Below are 20336 nucleotides of genomic sequence, written 5' to 3' on the forward strand. Positions count from 1 at the left end.
TGTTACTGCATTTGTGTGGTTCCATGGGGGGGGGGACACACCTGTCCACTGTACACATTTGCACAGACTGTGCTGGTATTTGCTTTGCATTTTAGTTCCATTTACCATACCATTGTGCCCTGTCCTGGGGACTGGAGGCATATCAGTAAAGAGCCCAGGTCAGATTGTACTGGCATCCACTTGAGTTTCAGACTTCTTACCCTTCATAGCCGTACATTAACTGTGGGTCCTGCTGTTCTATCACTGTGTGAGTCTGTAGGGTGACAATTCAACATTGCTGCCATTTGTGTGCCTTTACCAGACATTTCTCTGTGGTTTTCTATAGCTGACATGCAATGTGGATGTGAGGGGTGGCTATGGGACCCCCACCCTGACATCCATGCCTGTGACCTATGAACCCCCCACTTAGTTGTCCCCACACCTATACTGTAGTGGGATTGGCCACCTTGCATACTACCGCATAGTGTGTGAAAGCCAGTTTTGGCCAGACATTTCCTGGTGTCCAACATAGCTGTCAGTTGTGTGCTGCTATCCCAGTAGGCCACCCCATTCCCTTGCACACATGCAGAATTACCATAGATATGCTAGCAGAACATACTATTCTATTCATTTATTGTTAAGAAGACTGACTTACCTTATGCTTGCAGCCGTTATGAGGACAGTGCTTGAGGGTCGCATATGTTGGATGCACACAGTACACTGCCTATACATGGTAAGTTACAAGTAATGTGATGTGTGTGTCATCCATTTTACTGTGTGTGTGAGTCAGAGAGAGGTGTCAGACCCCGGGGACTGAACAATGTCAGTCTGTATGCTATGCATTGCCTCTTTGCCAAGGACTGAGCATACTGGGCATGCTTCTGTCTGCCTATGGGAGCAGGCTCAGGGGACTCCTCCTATGAGTCCCTCTGTATCTGTGGGGATCTTGGGTATGGTGGTGGGCTGTGTGGCCCTTCCACGTGCTGTTCCTGCTGTAGCTGTTTCTGCAGGATCATATTGTGTAGCATGGCTTATACTATGAACATGTGTGCACATGTGGCTGGAGAGTACTGCAAGGCTCCACCAGATATGTCAATGCAGTGAAACCGTGACTTCAGCATCCTAAACACATGCTTTATAATGATCCTGGTTTGTGCGTGTGCCTCATTATGACATTCTTGTGTGGGTGTGTGTGCATTTCTGATGGGTGTCATCATCCACGGCTCAAGTGCATAGCCAGCATCCCCCACCAGATGGCCATATGGGATGCCCCCATTGGCAAATGCCTGACACAGCTGTGACTAATGCCAGATGTGGGAGTCGTGATAGCTTCCAGGGCTTTCAGCACACATATTCATGATAATGCCCTGGGCATTGCACACCACCTGGCAGTTGATGGAGGGGAAGCCCTTGCAGTTTATGTAGACCCTACTCTGTTCACTGGGTGGTGCTTTGATGTGGATGTGCGTGTTGTCTATGGCACCCAGTACCTCCATGTATTCTGCTACATGGTGGAACAAATGTTCCTCTCCTCATAGGTGTTGGGGAAGTAAATGTGCTCACCGGCATGTGGTGGCATGGTATCCAGGAACTGGTGGAGTACCCTGAATGCAGATGCCTGTGAGACCCCAATCATGTCCCCAGTAGGTCTTTGGAAAGTACCTGTAGGTAGAATTCCTAAGGCTTCACATACCTTGGTATCTACTGGGATAGGTTCCCCTCTGTTGGTTCTAGCTCTGAGTTGAGGCTGGCACAGCTCAGTGAGTTGCTGAAGTATGTCTCTGTCCACCCTGTAGCGCTCTACTATGTACAGATCATGTTGCCCTTGGTAGGTTGCCCTGAGTCTGAACACTCTTCTCCTCCTCTTTGGTCTCAGCTAAACCAAAGTAAAGTACTCAATACAAGGAACATGATTAGCTCACAAAAAGGTGTGTGTAGATGGAAGAATCTGAATGGCTAGTAGTTATTTTATATTTTGAAACTAAGAAACTGAAATTTCATCGAACTGAAGAAGGCTAACAGCCTAAAGCCCTTTTCGTGTGTGTTTTACTAAATAAGCTCACCAGAGCGAGCTTTTTAGTTTGGGATTTATTTTAAAGCTTTTAAAGAAAATTATTATTCAGAACTTATTATTGCGAACTGAGAGCACGTCAGCATAGCTAATGAGAGCCCTGTGGAAGTAAGTGTTGTTTTAAACTGTGAAATAAAAATTATTTGTGGTTTTAATGAGACTTGGACTAATGAAAAAGGGCTTCAGTTTACAGTTTGAAAGCATTTGCTAACTTGGCATCAATCCTGAAGTTTTTAAGGGAACTACTAACCAAGACTACAACTTAAGAGTGAAAGTAAGTTAGCACAGCTGATGAGAACTCTGTGAAGTAAGTGCTGTCTTAATTGTTAAATAGACTTGCTGTTTCACTATATTTCTGAAAGATCTTGGAATTTATAATTTGTTTCAAGAAATACGTACATACGCCTAACACGCTGTTATTTGTGGAGATTATTACAATACAGCGTTTCAGCTTGGTGGTGTATAAATTCTTTTCTCATTCTTTGGTCTGTGGCGGTTGTCAGCATTATCCTCATCTCTGCCCTCAGCATCTAGCAAATACTGATGGATCAAAGCAATGGCAGCCCCTAACATTTTTCCATTTAAAATTCTCCCGCATGTATGCAGCAATGGTGTAGAGTTTGTGGGAAAAGCCAGACTGTAAGGTGTTTCCATACTGCTGTGTTGCAAATGCTGCCTGTATGATTGGCTAACTATGATACATTCCAGCTGCCACCTATATTACTCATGACTTTGATTTGGTCACTGTGAGTATTAGAGGCATTACTGGTAATTTGTGCATGATTGCCTTTGTACTACTGTTGCATTTTTTGATAATTTTTACTTACATCTCCACCCACTTTCACCTATCCAGCCATCTGCCAGCTGTAATACTGTGTGCTTTGCCTGGCCCATTGTAAGTTGCAAGAGTCCCATAATAGTGATTTCTACTTCATTTATCCTTTATTATGCTGTTGCCCTTTATTGCTTTTTTTTTACATCTCCTTTCCTTTTCAGCTATACAGCCACCTGCCAGCTGTATTATTGAGTGCTTTCAGTGGCTCATTGTGTGTTGTAGTATCCCATACTGCTATTTATACTGCATTTGCCTTGTTCTGCTATTTCCTTTTTCTTTTCCCATATCCTTCATGTTTAAGCCCAGGCGTGCCGCCCAGACCACTTTAGCTAGTGTAAACAGCAAGAAATGGCAAGAAAGTACAAACCCAGGCAATGGAGCTCCAATGTGCTTACAGCAAGCATGACACATCCCCTTTTCATGTTAGTTGCTCTTCCTGTATACACAGTAGTGTTAGAACACCTACATGGTTAGGTGCAGTGTGACACTTAGAAGAATTTTGTGATTCAGTATAAGTCTCCTCATTAACATATCCCACTGTCTTACTCCATAGTTACTGCACTATATAAGAGCCTTCCTCCTTAGCAACCAGTGTTCCCTGCCATTGTTTTGATTCTGCTTGTCACTGACAATAATGACAAAATGCAGCTTTCCCCTGAAATGGACTTTTTGTATTCATGTTTTTATTTTCCCCATCATCCCATTTGCACAGCGCTTCCCTATGCTTAAATGGCCGAGATCGGCCAAAAAATAATAACATTTTATTTATTTTTTTTAATTTAAACAGTTTAACATACCAATGGCCATATATCTGGCCATTGCCATGCTTACAGGTTAGGGTCCATGCTTTTACTGGAGCTGTCATGGCCCCATTTTCATTTTTGCAGAAATGTATTTGGCTAGTAGCCAAATACATTTCTGCAGCTTACACTGTTCCTGCATGGCTAGCTACCTGTTTCCTGGATCACTATTTTACCTCATTTGCATGGTTTTCACCAGCAAATGAGGTAATTCGTATCCAGCACGGGTTTCCGTGCAGGAACAGTGTTGGCTCACTCTTGCACATCAATACGGCGAGTTCCTGGATCGCTCGGTGGCCATATTCTGTGCTACACTGCTCCTGCATGGACATTTTAGCTTCATGAATTCGGCTGTATGACATTTATCAAAGTCAGTTCAGTTATAGTCAGTTAGAAGTTGGAAGAACATCACCTTGTCTTGTGGAAGTAAGCAACTCAGCATTTCCTTGCTGTATTAATTAAGGTAGATACGTAACAGTTCCTCTGAATTACAGTGAGATTAGCTAAGTATTGTTTTTCATCATCTGCTTGAATCTGTCCGACTGTGCTATTTTTATTTCTCCTGTCATTAAAACTCTGATGTTTATTGCGCTTAAATATTCAATAATCTCATGTTTTCGGTTTTATTATTTATTATTAAATGTTTTTACACCTTATATTACGGCTGGTCTTTTAGAGATTTCTTTTAACATCTCAAGACTAGTTTTGCTTATTCTAGTGACACCTCGGTCACTCCAAAAATTCTTGCTGCTTCGGTTACACTCTACCATTTATGTTAGTATTGATTTTATTCAGTATAATTGGATACCCTTGTAAGAGCCTGATAGTGACTTGCTAGTGGCAGGATTGTTACCTTATTGTCTGGGCATAAGGAGGCAGCTAATAAATCTGTGCCAGGCTTTCCCAGGAGTGTGTGTGAAAATCAAATACCCAGGTGTGGGTGTGTCAGTCACTTGGAACTGCTCTTAAGGAAATTGTGCTTGATGCAGAGAGCAACATTGGAAAATACTGAGTAAATCCAACCCTATTTTAATGAAGGTCTCTTACCGGTGTCCGTGGCGATGAGTGAGGCTTCTTGCTTACTGGCGCAGGTAAAGAGGCCTGTCACAAGTATTCATCAAAATCTTGATCACAATAGCTATGTGAAAATATGCTGTGAAAGTGGTTTACGTATATTTTGCTAAGACATTTGAAGTTGTGTATAGAAAATTACTATTTCATATATTACTCAAATTTAGAGCTGCCCCAAATGGAGTAAGAGATCACAAATCATTGTACAGGGCAACACAGATAGAAATAATCACAGGATTTTCACCTGAGGAGTGCAGAATAACTTGCAATATACCACAAAGATCCCTATCAGAGTGGTCCATTTTAATAATTTTGCAGGTACAATCTTGGAAGGGCTAAAAGCAAAAACATGCTTGTTTCCAAATTTCAAAAAGTCATAAAAAATGGTATGATATGATGTGGAGAGAGTTAAGCAGATCATAAAAGAGCTGCTGGACTGGTCAAGTGTAATATAAGTTATATTTGTCATAAAGTAGTACAAAATGGTACAGCTTCAAGAAAAAAGGATAGATTTGATAGTTTTGTTGGGATACTAAAAGAGTGCACATAGGAAGAGACCTAGGCAGTTGCATAAGATGGTATAATGGTGGTAAATGAATGAAATTAGGAAGCAAAAAGTCCAGGTGGATGCTGCTGTTGCGCATGTACTACAGGGAGATGTGGCTAACGGAAGACAGATAGCTGCTGGCTCACAATTAAATGTCAGCTCTCGTGACGTTGAGTGCTAGCACTCTGAAAAAAAAGACTGAAAATGCAGGAGAAGAGTGAATATTGAATATTACTCTTCCCCTTTAAACTGTTTTTTTTTTTCAGGATTGCATGCCTTCCTGCCCCCCCCCCCCCATGTACGCCTCATCACAACTCCCTGCCCTGAATTTATATATATCAACACTGAGATTGACATCCCTCAGTGAAATGTGAATATTCTAAAAAAATGGCCATCTCGGGATTGATATATGCACCCCAGTTTTTTTCAGTCTTTCAGTCTCTGTATGTCAGTACTTACTGAAGTAAGTAATTACATTTCAAATGGCTATTGTAGTTGCCATTCTTATGTATAGTCCGTTACAGAGTCTGAATAAAGTTCTTCAGACCCCCTTCCTTAAATGACACCATTAATACTGTCCAGTAGTGGATATCAACATGTTGACTCCAATTTTCATTAGATTTAAGAGGATACATTTATGGAACTTAATATGCATGTGACTATACGAAGAAGGGAAAGGCATGCATGAAATAGTACTTACAATGTTTTTGTGACAAACAGCATACACATGGAGGGAAGCTACTTTCACAGTAAGGGATATAGCAGGTATCAGCATCACAGATTATAAACCTGTACCTCGACTTTATGGTATAGTATATGGAGAAGTAAATCTGATTGTCCAGGACTAAAGATGGGTGCACTAGCATAATGTGTGCATTTTACAAAAGGAGTTCATTTGCCTGTGGTTTTGAGAGCCATACAGAAGAAACAAATCAGCATCAAGACCTAATCAGTTCCAGCGGTTCTACAATACAGCTAATATCCTTGAATTTGTGCTTACCAAAGGAGGCATGATATTCAGTTATGGGTCTGATAAGGGAAGAGTACAGTGATAAGATGACTTCCTTGGAAATAAACTGAGCAGATACAAAAATTCCCTGACTATGGTGGAAACATTATGATTGAATGAGAAAGAGAGGTATCCATATAAGTACTGTGGGGCAAAGATTCCCCTTGTATCCACAAGGATGGGACCTTGTCCCTATGCTGCTAAAATCTAATTATTCTAACTCAGAGGTCATGTCACTTTGGGGAAGGGAGGATATGTTTATGTTAAATAAAACACGACTGCCCAGTGCTCTAGCTACTGTATCCTTCAGAATATTGCATTTAAATGTAAATGTTATCCAACCTCAAAGTGTAATATGATACAGGTTTTCTATATTCAGCACATAGTCTGCAACATTAGTACTGCTACACACACACACACACACACACACACACACACACACACACACACACACACACACACACACACACACACACACACACACACACACACACACACACACACAATCTATATAAAGGTCCTTATGGTAATGTTATTTATCTTGATCTATCTATAGATAGATGGATAGACAGAAAAACAGATAAATAGATAAACAGAACAATTTATATTTGCAAATAACTCTTACAAAACTCTTAAACTGGTTAGATGTCTTATATATGAATACTATTCTGAAGCCTAGACCATAGATACGGTGGGAAGGGGGTTGCTGTTCCAGCTATAGGTTGATAGGAAGCATGATCTGCACTACAGAAGAGGAAAAATCAGTCCCTGCAAGCAATTTTTGTAACAAAGTAAGCAACCAGAATTTTGACTGTGTCTGTTCAACTATCTTTTTTTTAGTCAGTGGCATGATTTGTGTCGTGGGGGACAATCGTTGATCATGGCTTAGAGGATTTCAAAGCCTGCATGTAAAGTGCATGTGTATATGTGAGTGTGTGTGTGTGTGTGTGTGTGTGTGTGTGTGTGTGTGTGTGTGTGTGTGTGTGTATGTGTGAGTGCACCCATACATTATGTATTTATTTATTTTTGTCACCAATTTGTGAGGACATTTATGAGTGGTTGAGAGGTTCCAGAATGGGTCATTTTCCTGAATGCCATCTGACCTTTGCTAGGTCTGATTAGCACTTACCATTACACATAATTGTTTGTTTTTTAACTGACATTAAATAGACATATACTGATATCTACTGCTTCTGTACTTATAGACACATTATGTCCTTTGGAGTCTCACTATGTAATTTCTAAAATAACTGTAAAGTATTAGCAAGATGTTTGATAAATGGATACCTAAAACTTAATTACAGAAGGTGTATATTTCAAGTACTTATATGTATTCCAATATACTTCTTATAAAGATGTTCACTGAAAATGAACAAGAAAAATATCCTTTTCAAAAACATTGATAAATGCAGAAATTCATGCAGGATAAAAGAAATCAAGTCTAACTGCAATTGTATATCACATGATTTACCTCAGAAATATTTTAACCTATGTCTGTGTTCCATTCTTTAAACTATCTCCTAGGTACTTTCAGTGATCAGCCTCAATAATCTTTTAGTAAGAATTAATCAATGATTTTCTTTTCTGTCATCATTTTTTCTTATTTTCTTTTTTACTGTTTAGCCTGCATTATGCAGTCTCCTTTTATCACTGTGTTCACTTTAACCCTGTAAATTAATTAATATTGCCTTTTAATACTTACTGTTTTGATATTCTCACTTATTTCCATTAACTTAGAAAACATCCTGCCCACACTAGACAGATATAATATGAACAGAATGTTTTCTACGCTCACCAGCAAATTCAGCTTTGCTAGTGCAAACCAGCCTGAAAATTAATTCCGTTACTTAAGTACGATATTTACTACTGCATCTGTTTTATAATTCCAACCAAATACCAGCAATCCACAAAATGAGTGTGATAGTGCTTATTTATTTACTTATTTATGTAACTACCTATTTATTGTTAACTAGCTTTCAAAGCACATCTTCTAGAAGCAAATGAAAATATGGATCTGTCTTTAAAACATCAATGCAGTATATTTTTTCAAACATGCCTGACCTTTTCCTTCATTCATGTCATAATTGTGCAAAATGTCATAATGTCATGAGTTACTAACCAGCAATCTAACCTGTTTTATTTATGTTGTATTCTCAAAGATGCGTTTTCTCTGAATCCTTGTACCACTTTCATATCCGATGCAATATCTCTGTCATAAGATAGCCACCAACAGTTTATGCTTTATTTTTCCCTAATGCTTAATTTCCAGGTGAATCACATTTATTGTAAATGATGACTCAAACTTTGAAAACTCACTGTTACAATGCCCAATATCTAGTGTTAATGTTCCCTTTAGTTTATGCGAAGCACAGTTGAAACTCACATCCGCTATTAGATCAGACCTAAACTGAATCCTTGCTTTCATCTTCACAGCATTCTAATCTAGGAACCAATATTACTCTTACAAGACTCTTGGCTCTCAATTTGAGTAACTGTAAGAGTTTCCCTGATGACCTGTTCAGATTCTCTCCTGTGGTGATCCATTTTGCATAGGTAATCCTAACTAGCACTAAATACAGTTACTGACTGCTCACTATGCTGTGCTGTGAACAATGGTATCACACCTAGGGTTCAAGATAATTACTAGAAGTGCCAAACTTTGTGCTGCTGAAAGGACTCAAATAATTTTAAAATGATAATTTATCAGTTTTTACTAAATGACTTGCAATCTGTCTCAGATGTGTTTGTCTGGTTGCTGTCTATTTTTCAGTTCTGCTAATCCCAGAACCACTGAAAGGAACTTTCATTTTGTTGCTCTATTGTTTAAAAAAATAGGAAAAGACTATCCTAAAATTTCACAAAGAAGTGAAATATCATTGTGTTGCTTATCAATTACTCTAACTTTACAAATGGAGAGAATGGGCTATCTTTTAATTGCAGGGCTTTTTTTGAAAAAATGTTGTAAAGTAAAAAAGAAAAAATATTTCTGTATAATTGCTGATAAGCTTATCACCATTTTGCAAATGGCATTAGTTTGCATTAAGGATTGAATGACACTTTGCCACAGACACAGATACAAATATACAGAAAAATCTGTGATTTTTTGAAGTGGTGATCCATTTTGCATGGATAATCCTAACTAACACTAAAAGCAGTTTTATTATTAATATTTTATATGTTTTTCATACCCCCACACCTTACTCCCACTGCCTGCTGACCTCTAACCCTCCTTCATCAATCAGCCTATTCATTCTTAATACTGCTGATCATGATAGCCCTCATTTCTGCAGCCATGGGATGGGGGCTCTATTAGACCTTAACTATGCCCCTTGGTAAGTGATGCGAGAAGCCACATTTTTGCAAGGGCCTATAATATGCACTCCTCTGCATGTGAGTACACACCCACATGCTAGTGAGTGCTGACAAGCTCATGTCTCCGTTTATGGCTATTTCTCCAATAAATCTCTCTTGGCATGCAATGGAACAGTCACTGGACCACCAATCCATTCTCCCACATTAGGTGAGCTCACATTTGCCTGTCATTCTTATCCTCCTCTACCTGGTTCTTAAAGCAGTCAAGCTGTCATCAAACTCAAGTTTTCTGTTTTGTAGTTAGGCTTTAGCCCTTTGTGCCACAGAGCTGGAAGTAAACATATTTAACATGAATAACTTTTGCAAGCCATTGTCTGCCATTAACAGCAAATGAATTTGGAATATCCAAATATGTCCTTCTTTTCCTTGCAGCTGAAAACTGTTTGTAACTTAATTGTGTATTCAACAACACTGATTTCACACATTGCATGATTATATGTTTTCATACTCTAAAATGCTGGCATAGAATAGACAGTTTTACCAAAGAATAATGTGTTAATATGTTTATATAATTTATAGTCCAGCATCTTTAGGAAGATCTATATGAATGAGATGCTTTATGTGCCTGAGTAACAATGAAACATGATATCATATTCTTCCTCCCACATGAAAGATGAAAAACATTCTAATAACATATATATGATCTGTGAGTCCTTACCAAATAAATTTATTTTGAAGAGCAAATTGAATGTTTGAAAGTAAGCACATGAAACAGACAAGACCTGCTGGGAAATGGGTCACTCTTCCAGAAAAATATTCCTCAAAAATGCAGAGCTAGTAATTCTACAGTTTTGGCATGCACATATCCTTAATTCTGAAATGCAAATTACACGCTTCTCAAATGGCATCATTAAATCATGTTTGGATTTCAGATCAAAAAACAGTATTTCTGTACCCTTGAGTAAATTGTTTAGCTTGCATAGCACGGATAATGTGCCTATTACTCACCAACACAGATAGGCAGGGAGTCATTCCACTGAGCCAAGTCGTTCGGTACTGCCTCACATCTAATTGCTGCAGATCCATTCAGAATGTACCCTGGATTACATTCAAACCTTATAAGAGAGCCAACTGCAAAGTCATTTCCAATTCTTCTTCCAAATCTTGGCTCCGGTACTGAGTTGCACTGAGTGGCACTGGTTCTTGGAACAGCTGTACATGAAGAAACAGATTTAAAAGCAGTTTCAACATTACTCCATAATCAGATATTAAATGAGAATGAATTAGCTTCATCTGATTGCATTAACATTTGCAGTTTATTATTATTAATCGCACTCAGTGTTTTTCATTCATATTGCTTCACAAATATATATACAACTAGTGCAAAGTGTGAGACAAATTTAGTTTAATGTGACATTGCAGTATAGATAGATGCTTCACACATCATAATGACCTTCAAATAGATTATGTCAGTTTTGCTATTGTATTATTTGTAATTTCAAATCAGGATTACTACATGTAGTCGAATTTGGTTTCACTTTTTCTATTTCATTCTATTATTAATATTCTCAGATCAGGAGTAGTGATCATTATCAGAGGTGGTTTCACTTCTCTTCAGTAACTTCTACCTCTGTAAAATATTAGAATGTATAAATGTGACTACTGTTTGTGTATAAAACAGAAATGTAACTACTTTGTGTTTAACTGGAATTTAGTATAATGTAATGTAAGCAAATACAGCTTTTCTTCCTGGGCCTTCACTTAAAATGGATATTACTTAGTTAGACGTCCCGGTAAACAAAGAAAAATAAATAAATAAATAAACAATAATTCAGGACCCCTCACTCATACATTTCTAGGGCAATTTCATGTTTTTCTCGAAAGTGTCTTGGATGGGCAGAAGTCTCCAGGGTCTGTTACCAAGCAATAAGGAGACAGTGGCAGGCTACAGTACCACTGAAGTTCACTACAGGGAAAGACACAGCTCCCACGATAGTTGTAACATCCTGTTATTCAGTCCATCTCTTTGGCACTGTAAGTAGATTAGGCCAGCATCCTTAGTCCACAGTTTTATTTCATCTCTCCCATACTTATTCTGTTGGGCACACTGTAAACCAAGGAACTTTACAGCTAACAGGGCAACTCTATTATTATATTTAATTTTTCCCACAAGACACTCAGCAGTACGCACTCCATTCAACCCCACTAAAAAGCTATCTTAACACCCAATGTGCCTTCTGGGTAATAGTTTGTACTTAAAAAAATGGATGGCATTGAAGAGTTTGCCCACATGTCTTACTCCCCATGTACCCCAGACTCCTCTCCCTCAATTTTCACTGCTGACTTATGTATCCATCCTGGATATTCCTGCTTCTGGGTATCCATACAAAAGTAAGTGGTATTCAGGAAACAGCAACATGCTTTGTAAGTTTAAGGCTGCTTTCTAGACTTAAAACATTGGGTGCATGTATGCATTTTGTATTATGCAACTCAAACTCTTTCCTGATCAGGAACCTTTTTCAGTACTGTATAACTGGTACATGCTATCTAAAATATATGCCAGGACTCTAAAATCAGAAAACCTCCTTGTATTTGACTAGAGGAAAAGTGGAAACTTTATAACTTTTCATAAGTATACCATTCTTAATGTCATTTACCAACAAATAAATAAAAAAATATTAAGGATTAAAAAAAGAAAACTTAAAAGTGCAAACTGAAAACGAGGTTATGCTGTATGGCCATTTATGATCCAATCCATAGTAGAGCCACTGATGTAATATGAAGCACCAGGCAGAACACTATTTTTATAAAACCTGCTGACACCAATGCCAGAAACAGAAGGAGCAAACCCTATTGTATCTGTGACTAGTTTAGTCTGTATCAACCTGATTCAGAAGTCATCCAGTGATCAGGAAAACAGATTCAAAATTTTCCACAAAGACAAACTATTTAAGCGTAATTTAAAGTTAATAGTTTTAAGTCTAAGTACCATATAGGTTCATAGGTATGTACTAGGCCTTAGGGCCTATATAAGCCTAGCCAAACAAGGTTCCTTGAATATTATTCTCCTATGCCTTGTCGAGCAGCACCACAGCAGTAATCCCAGGGGTGAATTTCCTGTTTCCCAACCAATTGTTAAGATTTCTCTTAAAGAGGGCTAATGAGGAGCTCTGCTTGACATGAATGAGTAGCCTGTTCCAGAGCATGGGAAGTCTCTGGGGCAGGAATCTATCCCTCCAGCATGTTCTGTTAGTGACAAGGTTTAGGTCCCTGGAGCATGTGGCTTGGAGAGATTGGGATTTCTTTAAGTGTAGCATGTCCATCAGGTCTGGGTTAGACATGGCTTTGTATGTTAGGCAGAGGTCATCTCTGAGTAGGCAATATGCGATGGAGTAGAGCTGGAGTTTTTAGAGATGGTCTGTGTATGGCATCTGTTTGAGACCATTAATCCTCCTAGTGAGGTATTTCTGTGGCTTTTCTAGTTGTTGCAGATGTCTTGCGAGGTACATGCCAAAGGGGGCATTGCACTCTATAATGGGTCTGATGAGGGATGAGTAGAGAGGAATGATGACGTCTCTTTTTCTTGAGGAGAAGCCCTTTGTGATGAGGTGTGCCACATAGAAGGATTTACAGACTATTGTAGCGACATGATTATCAAAGGAGAGACTACTTTCCACTTTTATCCCAAGGTCTCTTATCACACTTTCAGTGTTTAGTAAGCTACCGCCTATGTGGTAGTTTATGGGGGCAGTGTTTTTCCCAAAGGGGATGACAGTACACTTCTTGGCATTGATCTTGAGGCCATGACTTTGACATGATATCTGATACATTGATTAACTTGATATTTATATATTTCCCCAGAAACTCATGAATCAGTCACAGAGGAGTTTTGTCAATGACACACATACAGTGATAATATCAAGTTCTTCTTTATCGCTGAACTAAATGTTGACTTGAGAACCTCATTGGATAATTTTATACATACTTCTTTAAAATACTGTAGTCACACTCAACTGATAAACATTACAACATGAACAGATAACAGTTCTGGTCATTAAAGTATACTGGACTGGATGCTCATAACTGAACCAGTCAATGTAAAAATAACAAGTATCATGGCTGCATCCATCAGTGACCAGCTGCTTACATTTACAGTGGTTCCATACTAAAATCCAGAGGCTGCAAAGGTTTTGTTGGTACAGATGTATGAGGAACTTTAATACTAATTACTTCAGTCAAATTCTAAACTGTATTAACTGTTACATAGCATAACACAAACCACTTAATGATACTGTACATTACTGTAAATTAGTGTTTTTGAATGTCTTAAGCAGCATGGACTCCTTCTGCAAATGGTGTATTACTCTTAAAAACCTACACTGGGTCATGCCTCAAATAAGTCAATGAGGTCTAACTAAACTCTCCTATGAGCCACATTTAGGCAGTCTAAACTAAACAGTGACATCATCAAACTTCAAGGGGCCAGCAACCATATGAATGATCTAAGTAACAAAAAAAAAAACCTTAAACAATAATGCACTATCTCTTATAATCTAAACTGTTTCTTGCATAATAATGATACACTCCTTACTCTGACCAAAACTCTATTTCATCACCTTTTCCTCCTCTGAGTGACATTATGATCGTCACTTACTCTGAAGATTTTTTTTCTTCACAATATTGTGAAAAAGAGTTTAGTATCCAGTCAATGGACTAATGGCTGAATATTCTCCACATTGTATCTGTTCTGCATTTGCACTGCAGACAATGTACACATTCCTGCAGGAGTTAAAACCCAAAGCTTCATCTGAAAACATACTCACAAATTCTTAAAAATCACAGCAAGTGCCAGTGCTCACTCAGATTCAATATCAGTTATAAAATCTGGCCTTATAAGCTGGAAAAATTAACTTACTGTATCTTTACATAAAGAAGGAATCTTACATGGATTAAACAAATCATCATCCCGTCATTTATTTCAAAATTCTGGAAGGTGCCTGAACTCACCATTTCTTCAACACTTAAAAACTAACATAACCTTATCTCAGCTTCATAACATATTTTTTGTTCTAACCATGGAGCCAGGGCTGCATTACTGGTTACTGTAGTGTATATTCATGATTAACAAAATCCTGACTGAATTGCTATCTCAGTCTTCTTGTCGCACTCTAAACCATTTAATGGAGTGTCCATTACAATGCTTTCACAACACTAGGCAGATGTGGCATTTCTCTCAGTCTGAGTAAACTGTTCAAAAGCTTTCTTAATAAAAGGCACCAATGTGTTATATAGACCGTTGCTATCTCACATCTGCTGGTTGTTACTGTTGAGTCACTCAGGCCTTGGTATACTGCGGTCAGTGCCTTTTAACTATAGTCATGAATGGTGTGATTAGTTATTTTGGAGATGTCATAGTGATCCAATATGCTGAAAATTATATGACCATTCTTTCACACAATATGATAGCTATAGGACTTCATTTTAACATCATTAAGGCCAAAACTACGGCCTTTTCAAGCAAGAACAAAAATAACTCTCGTTATAACATAACTGTTCTGTCTACAGACACATTCATTATCTCCATCACTTCTAAAGGCTATCTTACTTCTTACTATTTGGCACGGTATCCACTGAAGAAGGCATTTCAAAAAAATTGTTTACGTAATCATTAATAATTAATTAAGGAGTGAAAAGTATTTAGATAGTTTTGTGTGTAAAACAAACCGATGTGAGTTTATAAAGGTTAAAGTCACTTACTTACCAGCTTACCTGGCTAGCTGCTGCTAATATGCACTTTTAACCATTGTTTCTTTATTACTCCATAAACATCTAGATATACTGCAGGACATGATTGCAGAAAACACCAGAGATTAGCATTTTATTGCCACGTGTTATTGGAGATTATGCAGTAACTGTCCTTACTTCAGATGTCATAAACTCATGTACTCTTCTGCTTCAGCTAATATTTTAGTGTGCTACTGTAGGACTATATAAATGCATTACTTATTACTTTTGATAGAGATTAGAATAGATCCCAAAACAAAGGAATAAATACAGAGCATCTTGGTCGCCAGTAAAGGTTGTCAAACTCTAGATCAAGCTACCATTTAAGATACATCCATGGGGAAAAAACTTTTATATCTTTTAAAGAACATCTGCAGGAACATATAAATTGTCACTATGCAGGTTGACTTACGGCTGTATTACTTCTTACCTAAGGTAGTGTTCCATGCTCTTTTATTACTATATACTAACCTACAGATTGCCTGGTACTCTTTACTTACAGTAATACTGATTCAATCAGTACTGATAACGTGAAAGTAGTTTGTGCTACTTATTGTAGCAATAACCCACGCCTGGGTGTGGGTAATGCGGGATTTAACCACGGTTGGCGTGGTCCAAACAAAGACAACCGTGGTTAAATCCCGCATTACCCACACCCAGAAGTGGGTTATTGCTATTATACAATGACATTATTTAAGAAAAGAAATAATTACTTTTCTTAAATAATGGCATTGTATAATGCCTCTTTGCTGCCCTTCTGCAGCTGTCTGGTATTCAGCGGCAGTTCTGATGTACTGCGCATGCTCACGCAGTACATCAGAGTTGTGGGCAAAAGCAACGGAGAACGCAAGATCTCCGTTGCTTTTTACTGTTCGCTATGTTAAATGGGTTTAACATAGCGAGACAGCTTTAAAATAAGCAACTGAGATCTCCGTTACTTATTTTAAAGCTGTCTCGCTATGTTAAACCCATTTAATATAGCGAGACAGGTTTAAAAGCAACGGAGATCGCAAGATCTCCGTTGCTTTTTACACACTGTGTCGCTATGTTAAAGGAGTTTAACATAGCGAGACAGCTTTAAAAAAAGCAACAGAGATCTGCGTTGCTTTTTTTAAACCTGTGTCGCTATGTTAAATTCTTTTAACATAGCGAGACAGTGTTTTATACTAACGGAAAAAGTCCGGGCGACCGGACCTTTTTCCGTTAGTATATTGAGGGATTTACAACGGGCACGCTGGTTGGGCTGGCCAATCAGCGTGCACGTTTTAGAGGAAGAATTGTATAATTGTGGATCTCTTATGCTTAAATACCAGTTGTATCAGTCATATTTAATTGTATTATATCAACATTCTTGCATGTATCCCTTAGTTTTCAAATATGTTTTATAGAAAGCATTATACAAACTCTGGAAGTGGTTGAAGTTCTAGTTACACTCTATAGAATTAATAATGACGTTGTAGCCAACTATATTTTCTCATGTATGATCCCCTCAGGGTAGGCAGAATAACTTAAACAGTTATGAAAGTTAACAGTTTAATGCATGAATTCTACTATCTGCACTTAAACTGGCAAACATTTACTTCGTACAACAAATATGCACAGGGATTTCCAGACTTTGTAAATGCCAAAATACTTGACCAAACTGTCACCCCACCCACTAGAGTTATGAATCGTCCTGATCTTATCTGCACAAATGTTACCCTAATTGCACCACCCTGCTTCTTACCCCCTGCTAGTCAAATCTGACTATCTTGTTGTGATCTTCTCTTTGACAACTGGCTTTGTGGTCACTAATAACCAGTCTAGATCCGAGGATTACTCCAAAACCAATATTTGCTGCTCTCTGCGTTTACTAATAATCACAAACGGCATACTGTAACAGAGACTGCTACTGCCTACCACTCTGAGTTTTACTCACTCATAGATAGTTGCGGAGGCATCAATACCAGTCTGTTTTAAGGATAATGGCATGTTTTGAACTAAAGATTTGTGGTGTAACTACCACATCAGCAAACATTATAAAAAAAGATAAAGCCTCTGCACATTACAGATGTCCATTTCAAAAAGATAAAAGTCTCTGGCCATTACAGATGTCCATTTCATCATTATAAAAAGGATTTAGAACCGGCAAAACTTGTAATTAGATAGAAGGTGCTTACTGAGCCTGGTAAACTTCTTCAAGAAAGTCAGCAAAGCCCTGGATGAAGGTAAGATGGTGCATACTGTCTATCTGCACCTAGTCAAAGCGTTTGACACAATCCCCCACTTAGGTATCATTGCAAAATTCTCCCAGTTGGGTGTAGCTAATTGGCTCACCAACAGAACACATACTGTCAAAGATGATGACCCCATCTCTACCACTAGATCCTTCACCAGTGGCATACTGCAAAGATCTGTACTGGGACTTTACTATTTGGAATTTATTTCTCAGAAGTCCAGGCTAAAGTAGATGGCCTTTGGCTTGGTAAGTTCACTGATTGTAAACTAGGTGCAATCATTCAGCCCCCTAATTATGTTAACATATTACCAGAGAGGTTAACACAAACAAATGACTGGTGCCATAGTCATGGTCTAAAACTAAATACAAAAAAGTCACTATTATCCCATTTGATAAAGCAGATTTCTCCAGAAATTACAATATTGACAGCACCCCTCGAAGTTCAAACCCAATGGTGCGAGATCTGGGAACAGGTTGACAGCAATCTGAACTTTGACCATCAGGTCCCCATAGTTGTAAGGAAAGCCTTCTACATTGTGCATCTCATAAATAAAGGCATCACATCCAGGTCTAAGGATGTTATGAGCCCACTTTGCTTGACCCATATCAGACAATAAATAGAGTACAATTCTCCCTTCTGCATGTATCTCACCAGACACCTCCTGCAACTGGCGAGACCACAGAGGTTTCTAACTAAGAAGATATAGGGCCTCTAAACCATGACCTAAGTGGATAGAGTGAAAGCCCTGTCACTGTACTCTGTATCAAATAGCCTACTGAGAGACAACTTTAAGTCTGTGACCCTCACCTGATGGAAATGCTGCATATCTGTAAATAAAATGGCACTAATGTCACTCTCTTTAGGGATCTCAACCTTGCCAGTACCATTAGCAGAATATGCTGAGGAGAAAGGTATGTCTACCAGAGATTGTTGCTGCTCTGGAATAAACTTTTAGTTCATGTGAAGTGGAGGTTCTCATTGACCTATTCAAGCACAACCTAGACAAATGGATGGGTGACTGCAAATTAACACCAGGGGTGACACACATGTCCCTCACGGACAGAGGTAGTCGGTGCTAATCTCTAAAGTACATCTATCTAACCAAGGACAATTGGGGCAACCTGGGATTAACATAGCTAGGCTTATAAAGGCTCTAGGGCTGCTAGCCTAGTAACCTCCTATGAACCTATGAAACCATTAAGAAATGTAAGGGCAGCTATGAAATTCGGATTGTATGTAATTCAAATGACAACCATAAGGCCTCTTCAGCAATATTATGAAGCTAAGAACTATCCTACGGTTATGTACTGCAATAAACTTATCTCCCATAATACCACCTTCTCTGACCCCTAAGGACAATGCTAATATTCCTGCAGACAAATTCTCTCTATCTTCACTTCTCCCACCCTCTTCAGTGCCTCCTTCATTTCCCAGCATACCTCTCTCTCTCGTGGTCAATTTAGATTAAGCACTGCTGGCACTTTTCAAAATTAAAAACACTGTTTCCATGGTTCCCAATGGAATTCTTCATGTCCACTGAGAAGCATAAAATCCAACTTAGTAAAACCCATCTTTTAACTCTTCCACTTGAGTCTTCCCACCAGTTATGTCCCCAAGGTGTTGTAAATGGCAGTTTCAGTTTCTCTACTGACTGTGGGAATCAGAAGCCTATTAGTCTCTGTCATATTATTTACAAAGCTATGAAAAGTATTGTAGCTAAACTAACTGATAATGATATAGGTGGCCTTTAAATATTGATATAGGTGAACTTATACCCTTACATAGACAGCCATTTGGCTTTGTTAAAAGTAGACCATGCCTGCTTAACCTGGATGTGTTAATCTTGGACCAACCGTCAATACCAAGAAAAATAGAGTAATTTATTTTATCAAATTTAACATCACTCCTTCTTACTATATAGATAACATTCCACTTAAATTTGACACAATCATCTTGGACATAGGTATCTGTGTTGATAACAGACTCCCTTTTAACTATCCCATTTCTGTGGTGGTCAAAAATCCTTCTATTTTGCACAATTTGTCCTTTCTGGTATTAAAGTCCAAATAAATTATAGTCCTATTTTATTCATCCCTTATTATGTCCACATCTGTCATTGAATATATTGCACCATTCAGTATGCACCTAGCTTAGCAGCTAAATGGAACTGAGAGACTTCAGCATTTCACCACCAAAAGCATATCAGGTTGCAGCACACTGCTTTGATACAGAAAAACTGCCTCTATATAGTGTGATATACACTCCTGAGGGCTGAGCTGAGCTTGCTGTGAACTACCCAGCAATCTTTGAACTCCATCACCTACACAGAAGCAGTGCCAAAGCAAATATCCATTCTAGAAGCTTAAACCTTGACTACAACATCAGGAATACCAATTGTTGTGGCAGATACTGAAGCAAGCATATACCCCATTTATGACATAGGCTGCCCTTACCTATCATAGGTTCATAGGTGTGTACTAGGCTAATGGCCCTGGGGCCTATAGAAGCCTAGCCCATAGAAGTGCCCTGGCATTGTGCCACCCGTCGTTAGATCCCAGTGCCTCTATCAAGCAGAGCCACTGGAGTGATCCCTAGAATGAACTTTCTATTTCCCATCCACTCATCAAGATTTCTCTTGAAAATTTCTCTTGAAGCAGAGTACTTCACTAACAATCTTTAAAACCACTCTGGTTGACTGGATGGATAATT

At 38.5% G+C, this 20336-nt stretch overlaps 1 protein-coding gene across 1 annotated transcript in view; it reads right to left on the reverse strand.

The window, feature by feature from the left end:
- LOC122797720 (CUB and sushi domain-containing protein 3) overlaps positions 1-20336 on the reverse strand; it is a 5249173-nt gene that overhangs the window by 1462879 nt on the left and 3765958 nt on the right. The window contains exon 34 of the mRNA XM_044066251.1: positions 10633-10836. Within this exon, the coding sequence (XP_043922186.1) occupies positions 10633-10836 (204 nt within the window). The remainder of the gene's footprint in view (positions 1-10632; positions 10837-20336) is intronic.

The sequence above is a fragment of the Protopterus annectens genome, chromosome 3.part1 (genome assembly GCF_019279795.1).
Source record: "Protopterus annectens isolate FY-2018-M chromosome 3.part1, PAN1.0, whole genome shotgun sequence".
NCBI lineage: Eukaryota > Metazoa > Chordata > Ceratodontiformes > Protopteridae > Protopterus > Protopterus annectens.